This window comes from Akebia trifoliata, chromosome 11 (genome assembly GCF_017979445.1).
Source record: "Akebia trifoliata isolate Shusen 1 chromosome 11, ASM1797944v1, whole genome shotgun sequence".
In the NCBI taxonomy this organism is placed as follows: Eukaryota; Viridiplantae; Streptophyta; class Magnoliopsida; order Ranunculales; family Lardizabalaceae; genus Akebia; species Akebia trifoliata.
Window position 1 is genome coordinate 9,645,289 of NC_141385.1, and position 11,967 is coordinate 9,657,255.

An 11,967-nucleotide genomic window follows, 5' to 3' on the forward strand; every position below is an offset into this window, starting at 1 on the left:
TAAAACTTTAAAAGGGCCTATTGTGCTTGCAAAATCTTGTAAAGGCCGGGTTTAAGGAGGCCTATAAACTGATGGGAAGGCCCAATCCATAATTTGGTCATGAAGAAATGCTTCAATTAACTGCCAGAAATCACCAACTTGACATAATATTGGTGTAGGTCTCCCCCAAGGGATGGATCAAAAGTTCACTGTAGGACTCAACCCAAATGACATGGCTTTATGTATATGGCAATATTGAATATTCAGTTACCCCAATGCCCCATTCGAAACAATGTCCCACAACTTGAAATTTGGTACCAAACACTCCATTATCACAAGTAGTCATATTTGTGTCAAGTTGTTGCTCTATGAAATATATCATTATTATAGTACTAATATCAAATGTCACCATGACTTAAAATATCGTTTTGTTTCGGTTTGTATCAGCTAAAACATTTCGGTGTTTCAATCCCACAAGACAAAACACCATTGAAATCGGAACAATGGTCGAAACATTCATTTTTCGGTTTAAAACTTCAGGTTTCTCTTTTGAATCTAATAGATCCAGAAGACACGGGTTGAGAAACCAAATCTAGGAGATCCAGGAGGGAGAGAGAGAGACCTCAAACCTGAAGGTTGGTATCCTTTGAAAGACCTAATAGGAATGTTTCGAATGTCTCAGTATGTTTTAGTAATGTCTCGGAAATGTTTCGCTTTTTGAGAAATCCAAAATATTGTAACGAAACGAGATTTTAAACCTTGAATGTCACGACTCACAACCCTGTAAGTTCAACAAAGGTATCGTGTGGCACATGGTAATGACCAAACTAACACAAGCCTTACATGTTTGCATTATGTACGATACCTATTATGCTTCTGGTGGCACACACAAATGTAAGCTATGTTAACGATTCCCCGCACTCACAAGTAGTGAGCTTGGGCAATAACCCAAATTTAACTAGACAATATGAGAGCTCACACCACACATACTGGACAACTAATGAGGCCAACATCTCATATAAGATCCATTTCTGGTAAACGAAACATATCATAGCACATATTGTTCTACAATTTACAATAACAAAAACATTAGCTCTAGACATAATTTTATGAAGGAAAAATATTTTTTTCAGTTACGATGATATTTCATCAAACCCAATCTATATGCCAAACACAAATACAATGCATCACCCATATTAACAAGTCTCCAAATCCTATTTTAGTTCTCTCTTATTTTAATATGTTTCTTAAAATTAGTAAAAGGGTGAGTATAAAGGCACTCCTACAATTTATTATGGCATCCAATTTTTTCTTTTAGACTCCCGAATATTCTAAAAACGATTTTTACACCCCACATCATATTTGGCTTAAAATTTATTAGGATTCCATTATTTATCTTTGAAGGACATTGTGAACTGTTTTCCAAAGTTTGGGATGATTTTGGGAAAAGTCTCAATTCCATCTCCATCTATATTGCCACAAATTAATGGGGAAGAGACAACGAAAATGTGATGATCTCCAATCGGAGATTAAATGGTTGAAAAAAATGCCCCAAAACCGTGGTTTGTCGATTACCTTGAAGAAAGTGGAGAAAAGGAAGGCAAAACGAGGTAGGGTACTCAAATCCTTAGTAAAAAATTAAATATTTCAAAAGTTCAAGGGGGCCCTCAAAAATTGGTGATGTGTCTTTAGCACGAGCCTCACTAAGATCCTAGTACATTGTTCGACCAAGGCCGCTTAAAATTAATCAAAGAGTGATTAAGACATACCCTCCCCCCCTACATTTACAAGCAGATGACATGCCCCTTCGACACCAGTCTTCACGAATAGTGTTATAAAGTAATAAAAAGTGAACAAAATGTCATTATCTTCATCCTCAACCTAAAAGCAATTATCTTCAACATCTTGGGTGAGTGACCTTAAGATTTCATGTAGTTCAATCTTCAAAACTCAAGAGCGAGATAGGATTAATTCTATCTAAAAGGAGGTTTAAGGCTGGGTTGATTGGAGATGAAGTTGAATAAAATAAAATAAAAATATTCATAATAGAGAAAAATAAAGGATTTCTTGGCTTGAAATTGAATATGAAGAAGGTATTTTAAGTCACTTTTCATCACTTTACAGCAGAAGACCAAAGTCAAGGAGCATGTCATCAGTTTGAAAACAAATGGATATCTCAAATATTCACCAAAGCCTGGTGGGCTATGTACAAATCACCAAACTAAAGTAAGAAATTGAATGAGAAGCAGAGAAGAAGATTACAAATACAACCAAACCCAACCAGTAAAAATTGAGATAGATTTCTATATTAATTTAATTAAGATCAAGATCAAGGTTAAAAAAAAACTGACCAGATGAACGGTTTGATCAGCTACAAATGGGGCACAGAACCAACCCATTTTCATTACAGTCAGGGCACCTTATCACTACCCTCCTCCCCTGTTTTTCTTTCACCACAACCTTACAACTCCCATTACATTGGAAACAAGGCAAGAATCCAACACCTCCACATCCCTCACAAACAAACCCTACTCTTGCTTTTGGTAACCCTACAACCAGATCACCCAAACACCCCTCTTCATGTATCCTCAACACCTCTTCAGCTCCACCTATGTACCTTCCCTTAATAAAAACCCTTGGTGGAACAACAATCATGGACCCACCACATTCATTCCCTCTCATTAGATCTCTCAACTCTTCTCTGTACTCCCGATGCATCGAAACATCTCTCTCATTAACCAAAACTCCCACCCCTTCACAGGCTGCCCTAATGGCGTTACATTCCTCAAACGTCTTCCGTACGCCTCTTAACGTTGTCGTATAGAGAACAAGTCTGTTTTCTCCGTTAGGTGGGCATATTTTCTGAAAGTCTTCGATTGAGTACTTAACGGAAGAGGGTCGTGGGGCGTTACCGTTTAGTGGTTTTAAGACGTTGTTGGTGAGACCAGAAGAACAGAGTACGGTTCGAACCGGACGGTTCGGGTTGGAGTTTTCTTTATTGTTTTCTTTGTTGGTGAAGAGTTTGGGAGATCTGGAGATTCGTGAGTCGAGTTCAGAGACTGTGTGGAGGAGAGAAGATGAAGGTTTAATGGTTGGAGTTGGAGAGAATCGGGAGCTTTCGCTGTCTAGACCGGCCATGAGTTCCCACGAGTTGATAACCTCCGGTTCGGACCGGATGGGTTTGGGTTCAGGGAGAGGGCTTGGGAAGAGAGAGACGAGACCGAAGCGAGGTGGGGTTGGTGGATGGTGGTCGGTGTGTGGGGGGTCGATGGTTAGGAGACCGTAAGTGGTGGAGGTGAGTGAGACTATGTGGTGACCGAGTCCTGACCCACCGAGTTGTGAGAAATCGTCGTCGTGGTCGAGCAGAGTCGAAGAAACGCAGCCCATCTCTGAATCAGACGAAAAACCCTTGATTTGCAGAAGATTTGGAAACTAAGGAGATCTAATATGGTTGAGGAGACGAGTCGACTCGGACGATTCTTTTAAATTTTCAAATTTTGGTCTGTCTCTGGTTTGGAGCTGCACTTGTCCAGAAGAGCCTTGGCTCTAAATTTAAAAACCACAAGTGGGATTGGATATTGTAGTGCCTGCAGTAGATTTATTAGATAACGACGGTGTAAAGGCCTTTGATCCTAGCCATTTGGTATCTTTTCAAATTTCAAATTTGTTGTTATTCACGAAGCTAATAATTACTCGTTTAAGGAAAGTAAGTCTTTTTTTGGTTAAAAAAATTGTTATTTAAAGAGTTAAAGCCATTGATACTCAAGTGTTCCCGGGAAAAATAATTCAAATTACATTGTTATAAATGTTTAAAAGATTTAATTATTGTTTAGTTACTCAATTTCAATCCTTAATTTAATTCAGTTTAGGATGCCTTTTCAAAAGGATTTTCTTCACATTTTTATTTTTAATTGAAGTATGAATTTGGGGTTTAAGTGATTCACGAGAAAACACATGATCTTGGCCGAGTAAACATAAGTGGTCGTGATAATCTGAATCCCTCATGTGGCATACTCAATCGACTCCTCTGTCGTTGGGTGTGCCAGAATCATATATTTACTCTCATTGGGATTCACAATTGTATAGATTTATGGGAATGTACAATTGTGTATCTCGAAGCATAAAGTTTATGGTTCTAACACATCCCATGTCAAGGGAGTCAATTATTATCATCACTCAAAGATAAAATCCAATTGTGGGATTTATAAGTCCAAAGTTCGTGTCTCATGAGAAAACATGTGATCCCAATAGTGTATACATAAATTTCAAATTAATACCATACCCCTTTGACGTTGGTCTTTATTGATAGACTAATGTAAAATAACTAAATACCCTAATCTTCAATCTATAAATAAAAACAAACTTAGATTTTTTTTCCTTCCCAAAATCTAACTTTTTTATTTGTTTTTACCCTACTCATCACTTCAACCTTTAAATGCACTCATTTTATCTATCCCTGTGAATTGGGTTTATTCTTGAGTGGTGGAACACGAATTGTGAACCCGAATTTGAATTGAGCGAACCCACAAATCAAGTAACCTAGGTTTGAATTATTATTATTATTTTTTCCATGAGTCACTCTCTAGGAGTAGGGCCAGCAATGGATCAATTTAATACCAAATTGGAATCTTTGTTGTATAGTCCAAATCTAATCCGATTGAATATAAAAAATTATGAACCGAATCCAATCCAACTAAAGGTATTTCAATCCAAATTCAGATCTCTTTAAATTTATGAAAAATCGCTTCATCCAAAAAGACAGACAGAAAGAGAGAGAGAGAGAGAGTGAGAGGAAGAGGAGGAGGAAAATTACAGTTTCTCAACCGACCTCAATCAAGAGTTTATCAGAAGATCGATGTATTTTCTGAAACAATTGAAGAAGAAAAAAAACAAAGAAAAAAAATATGAGAGAAAAAGAGATATGACATTATGGGTCTTTTTATTTAATTAGAGGACCTCGATTTTAAGATCAACAAAACCTCTGTGTGCGTCTTTGGATGTTGATTTTGTGATAAATCAACCTCAATCACAATTTCATCATTCAATCTACAACATAGTAAAAAGAACATGGAAAAATAGAGAAGATAATATTTTTTACATGATTTGATAAACGAGTGTGCGTTTACGAGTTTGAGGAGCTGTTTCACTATAATCTCTCGATTACATGGCCTCTTATCCTCTCCTTCCTTCACCTTCTTCCCCCCTTTTTATAATAGCCCCAAGGCCTTTTTATAGAAAAATCCTAAAAAGAATCATAACCCTAATTAAATTACAATTGACCGCATTGCTTCTTACCAAATTAATAATTACATAAAAATGGGAAGAATCCTCTTCAAATGATGCCATGTGTCCACCTCGATATGCGTATTGATGGTGCGAATAGATGATCCGGATGGGAGGCGATTTAATCATTTTTTTATCTAATCCTTATTTTTTAGGAATGTGGACTTATTGAAACGACTTTACCATGCGTCCTCGACCCCTATATTTCCTCGACCAACCGAGACCCAAAACCATAGTTGATTTGTAATCGTGTCATCGAGCTTACTCTTTGACGAGTTTGCTCAGATATCCATGTCTAATTCAAATCCCTAGGTGCCATGTGTCACCCCTTGGTACCCAATGAAAAATATCATCCACAATACCCCCTCTCGGGGGGTTTGGACTTTTAGTTCAAGCGCCCGAGAATAAATGAACTATATCATGTGACACGTGGCCGCACATCTTATAAATTATCATTTCGAGGTCTAAGATTTATTCAGTCAATGTCCATGTTATGCGTCATCCACTTGTTTTACCTTCGAAAATGTGATGATTACAATTACATCGATTTATTTGAACCATTGGTTTTGTTACATGCTTCGAGGTATATTTCATAAATACTTTGTCTATTCCCCCAATTTCATGTCATTTCCTCTTTATCAATTGAGCTTGATGCCATAATGAGTCAAAACTCTAAGAAAGTAGATATAACTTGTTATGGTTGGTATTGGAACAAAACTCAATTAAACTCACCCCCAATGTTCAGATTTGGTTCCCTTTATGTGCCAAAACTTTTACTATGTGTTGACTTCTTACGGTTGGACTTGGCTTCCAGAACGAGCTAAAGTTTTCGCTAAACCAACCCCACACAGACGGGCTCGATTCTCAAAAAGGCCCAATGTTGAGATAAAGAACAGATGAACCAATCAAATTCTCAGATCGGACTTGGATTTCAAAATGATCAAAGACTTTAATAAATAATAGGTGAATCAATCGAAATCCCAGAACTGGCTTGAATCCTAGAACGATCTAAGACATAGATATATAATATAATAACCGATCAAAATTCCAGATTAGGTTTGGACCTCAGAATGATCCAAGATTTAGATAAATAATAGACCCTACTCGGTCGGGATCGACCTTCCAAAAATACCTGATGCTCAGATAATAGATGAACTGACCGAAATCCCAGATCGGGCATAAATCCCAAAATGTTCCAAGATTTAGATAAATAATATGTGAACTGACCGAAATCCCAGATCGGGCATAAATCCCAAAATGTTCCAAGATTTAGATAAATAATATGTGAACTGACCGAAATCCCAGATCGGGCTTGGATCCTAGAACAATCCAAAACTTAGATAAATAATAAAATAACCAATCAAATCTTAGATCGGATTTGGATCATAAAACAATCCAAGACTTAGATAAATAACAGAAGTACCAACCCTACACGGTAGGGGCTCAACCCCCATGACAGTCCAAGGCTTTCGTTAAACCAACCCCACACGGTCGGGCTCGGCTCCCATGACGGGCCAAAGCTTTCTCTTACCAACCCCATACGGTTGGGCTCAACTCCCATGACGGGCCAAGGCTTTCACTATAAGTTAACCCCCCTCCCCTCCCTCTTGATCAAGCTTTACACTAAGTGGTCTTGCACAACTAACTTAAAATGTGGACCGGACTTCCCATATGAGTCTAATTTGGAGCTAAGTGATCCCGCACGATCGACTTAGGATTTGGACCGGACTCCCCCATATGAGTCGGGTGTTGTCAAGTTCATTTACAACTTGCATCTTTAAAATAACATTGACACAAAAACGATAATATTGTATAAAATAGTAAGACAATTAGTTCTTAGTTCGATGAAATCCAATTTACAAATCGATTTTCAAAGTCAAACCCACTCGATTCATTGATTTGAGGTCAATAAGTCAGGGTCAGTTGCCTATTAGAAAATTAGTCCTCCAAATTGGACCCCTATTTAGACCATATAACTTAGTAAGTTGGACTTTGGTTAAGCCATCAAATTATATCGCTTTAATTAATTGAGTTTTATGACTCGATAAAAATTTTGAGCTATAAAATGAATTGTCCGATAAAGTCGCTCAACTCGGTCGAGTTTCAAATTAATAAATTTGCCTTCTTACCTCGATGAAATCCCTTGATTCAATCAAATTCACAGTAAATAAATTGAGTCACTTGAATCAAAGGAATCACTTGACTCAGTCAATTTGTACATGATTCAATCGAGTATCTCAACCTAATTGATTCCAAAATGATAAATTGGACTAGGCCAAGTCGGTCTAAGTTTTGCCCCCAAATTCTAGGTGGGGGTTTCAAATTGGATGTTAAATCGGGTGAATTAGGGTCAGATCGAATCACCATTTCTTTATTTTACTCACCGAGTGAGGCGTATTCGATTACCTAGGCCAAAGTGATCTGCCCCCAATATAAAAAACTTACCCTTTTTTTTTAATTATTCTATTGAATCTGTGAATACCCCCAACTTCCTTACCTTTTTGAGAATATGGCTTACACCCCACTCTTAACTTTTAACCCTTTTTCATGTTGAATATGTCTCAACACACATCAAACACTGATGAACATGTCTCATACCATATGCAACTCCCTTTTACATTTTGGTTTCTTGCTACTAGGTTGTTCCTATGCATAGAAAAGTTGTTGTATATGCGGTACATATTAAAAATGCTCTTTAGAATGTCCCTTTTACGGTCTTACCATGTTCCTTCCTTTTTGCAGAACAGGGATGGAGACTGGGGAGCCACGACCACAGCTTCGTCCTCGAGCCTCTTGATCTCTCTAACTATTCACCTATTCCTTCACGTAGCAGTTTGCTTCTTCGTGAGATATTTCATTGTGCACTGTACAAGCTAGGAGTAATCCAAATTTTTTCACTTGATTGGAGTGCGAACCAGTGTGTCGACTTAGAGTTCATGAAATCCTAGTTTCAGGATTCCTCCATTTTATTTTATTTTATACTTTGGCACTCAATATGCCTAGCTTGATAGCACCCAAAGAACCTTATTGAAAAATCTATTGATGTTGGACTTTCATCAAACATCTACTCAACATCAAAGACCACCACTCTTTGTGGTTAAATCTTCTTCCAATTTGACGTCTATAGAAACATCCCCCATCTTTTAACTTCATATTATTTACCTTCCTACCTTTGAACGCCAAGCCCGCTATGAATTTGACACTGGTTGAGGGCAACCACAAATTTCCATCAATAAATTGACCCACTGTAAAATTACTAGCCAAAGCCAAGTCAGTTATTGCATGGAATACTGGCCCCTTAACTCTACTACTGAGACCCACCCTAGTACCATAATTCATGTACTCCCCATAATAAAGTGTATCCAAAGCAAAATTTCCATCCCACTCCAGCCACCCCTCTGCCTTTTTAACATTACTCGTGTATGTTTACATGAGCACTGTTTTCGAATATTGCTTCCAAGGCCGACCAAGATATGTGAGAGTTGTGGTTGAAGAATCCGACTATTGAAGAATACATATTTGTGCAACCTCAACGATTGAAGAATCCACTCGAAAAGCTACGATTCGTTCTTCAATAGTGTCAGATCAAGAGTCATAAATCCACGACTGATCTTGTGGATACTTTTTCTCCCACCTATTGGTCAGTTCTCTTTGTAAGATTATCATGGACGACACCAATTGTGGATGTCGATTTTGTGATAAATCGATCTTGATCACGATTTCATCATTCAATCTACAAAATAGTAAAAGAAATCATGAAAAAAATATAAAAAATAAAGATTTTTTACGTGGTTCAATAAATGTGCCTATATTCACAGGCTCGAGGAGTCATTTCACTATAATCTCATGGTTACGTGGCCTCATCTCCCCATTCTACCTTCTTCCCCTTTTTTTACAATGGCCACAAGGCCTTTTTATAGAAAAACTCTAAAAATAGTCATAATCTTAATTAAGTTACTATTGATCGCATTTCTCCTTATCCAAATTAATAATTACATAAAAATGGAAAGAATCATCTTCAAATGATGCCATGTGTCCACCTTGGGATACATGTTGATAGAGCAAATTGACGATCTGGATGGAAGCAATTTAATCCCTTTTGATCTAATCCTTATTTTTTAGGGATTTAGGTTGATTGAACGGCTTTAACATGTGTCATTGACCTTATATTTCCCTGACCAATCGAGACCCAAACTCATGATTGATTTATAACCGAGCTTACCCTCAGATGAGTTTGTTCGGATTTCCGTGTCTAATTTGAATCCCTAAGTATCACGTGTCACTATTGGTACCCAACGAAAAATATCTTCCACAACGTCCATGGCACTTCATCTTGAGGGATTACATTCTTCATCAACAAATGACTTTATTTCGATTCATGTTTGGATGTCAATCCTCCATTCCAAAACCCTAATTCTATATATCCTCTCTCTTATAAGTCTCAACTTGGTTACTTTTAGCTTGAACTATGGTTAAAATAGGTTTTTGGGAAAAAAAAAAATTTAGGGTTATGAGGTTGAGGACAATGGTTTTAGAGGGGAGATATTTTGTTTTAAGTAAATAGGCAGAAAAAGTGAAACTGTGAAAGATGTAAGGTAAATGGATTTTTAATTTATATATGTATAATTATTAGTTCGGATTTTCACCCAATCGGGTTGGGGTTAATCTACAACTGATCCGGATATGTATATTTCAATCCAAATCGAATCCAAACATCAAAATTCTCGATCCTAATACTAATTTTTTGAATCTATCGAACCAAATATCGAAAAAAAAAAAATGATTTTGCCAGCACTATTCAACAGTCTTCAAAACTTGACCATTTAAGTATTTGAAGAATATTTTAATAAAATTAAAATTACATCATTAATTCATCAAGAAAATGGAAAGTTAACTTTTGATCAAGGATAAACTTAATATTGCATTTTACTAAGGGGGTAAACATAATATCGTCAAGTTCTCAAGGTGGTGTTACTAAAATACTCTAATAAAAACTACACATTTGATGAAAATCATAAATGGAAAAAAAATAGCATATAATGCAAAGGGGAAATTATAAATAAAATAAAAATGTGAAAATAAATAATTATAAAAAAAGGTACCAATTTTTTGAAAATTATGAATAGGAATCCAAAACTCCATTTCAAGTGGCATTTTCATAGAATTACAATATTACCCCTGTAAAATGCCACTTGAGGTGGTGCCTTTTTATATGAACTAAAAGCACCAGTTGAACTGGAGTTCTTTTTTATTTTAATAAAAATAATTTAACCGTTTTAAAAATTGGCGTTGTGTTATTGCCATTATGGTATATATGTATATATATTCTTCTTACCATATTTCTCAACTCTCATCTCTCTAATTACTATTATAATTCTCTTTCAAAGTCTCTCATTATTTTTATTAGTTATATTTTTATTTATTATATTGACCCAATACTCTTTGGATGTATGTGGCATAATATTAGGATGTCTGTCGATACTAAGTTCTAAACAATGGAGAGTGTCTTTTAAAGTGATTGTCACCTCTCCAAATAAAATGTGAAATGTACAAGTCTGTGGTTAAAATCTCTCAATTAAAGTATAATATATAAATGAATCATGATGTTGTTATCTGGTGCGTTGGTAGTGCTCAAAACCAACAATAGCAACAAGGGCCTCTCATGGACCACTAATGTCTCAGTCATTGAAAAATTGTGATTAATATCACACTCGTAGAAGATATGTGTGTGTGTGTGTGTGTGTAACTTGTCCAGTCTAAATACTATTCAATATGTGATCATGTCGATCGTTTATAATCTCGGGTGTAACCAGACCTCTAGGAATAAGTTTGTGATGTGCTGACATCTGATACAACAAAAATTATTATATAAATATATTATTCAAACATTTAAACTTTTGTTGGCACCCCAACCTTTACTTATTTTTTTACACACCAACTTTTACTTATTAAATTGGTCTTAAATATAAGAACTTAGGTCAAGATCACACACCAATTAAAGACTAATTAAATATCATATCAAGATCTTGACTTTGATCAATATCCAAGATCAAAATCAAGATTAAGTTCATTAGATCTAGATAAAGATCTTAGATCTTAAAATATAAAAGAAAAAAAAATTGTCTTCATTTCCTAACAGTTCTGTAGGTTCAGAAGCAGGAAAGAGGGAGGAACGAAGAAGAGGAAATTCGAAAACCAATAAAAACACCACTTTAAGTGGCATTTTAAAAAAATGCAAAGGGTAGTGTCGTCATTACATGGATAAAACCGCCACTTCAAGTTCCGTTTTGGGTTCTTATCAATAATTTTTAAAAGATTGGGACCTTTTTTATAATTATTTATTTCACAAGTTTTTTTTTAAATAATTTCCCCTAATACTAAATAGGATAGTGCACAACAAGTGGCGAGCCTGGGGTCCTTAATTTCAGCCACCTATACTGACCATATGTTGTATGTAACGTCCATACAGGTATTACCAACTATATAAGACAACGACCCAACTCTCCATCTTCTTTTCGAACCAACTGGTTGAGTAATAAATATTTGAGTACATAATGGACGTGTATTGGGCTTCAACTTTTCATTATGGGCTTCTTTGCAATGCAAATATTTTGTGATGAAAAAATTACTATTTCTTAGTGACCACCAAATAAAATCTCTTGCGAAATTATTTTTTTGTGTTTGGTTGATATTGCAATGCAAAAA

At 36.0% G+C, this 11,967-nt stretch overlaps 1 protein-coding gene across 1 annotated transcript; it reads right to left on the bottom strand.

Annotated features, from left to right (window-relative positions):
* Positions 1-1,736: 1,736 nt before the first annotated feature.
* Positions 1,737-3,585, bottom strand: LOC147390820 (uncharacterized protein At5g39865-like). The gene has a single exon (XM_086417360.1). The coding sequence runs from the start codon at positions 3,364-3,366 to the stop codon at positions 2,347-2,349; it is 1,020 nt and encodes a 339-aa protein (XP_086273486.1). The 5' UTR covers positions 3,367-3,585; the 3' UTR covers positions 1,737-2,346.
* Positions 3,586-11,967: the final 8,382 nt, after the last annotated feature.

What these genes read in the sequence shown, in the direction of transcription:
- LOC147390820 (XM_086417360.1), bottom strand. Translation starts at nt 3,366, where the DNA reads ATGGGCTGCGTTTCTTCGACTCTGCTCGACCACGACGACGATTTCTCA.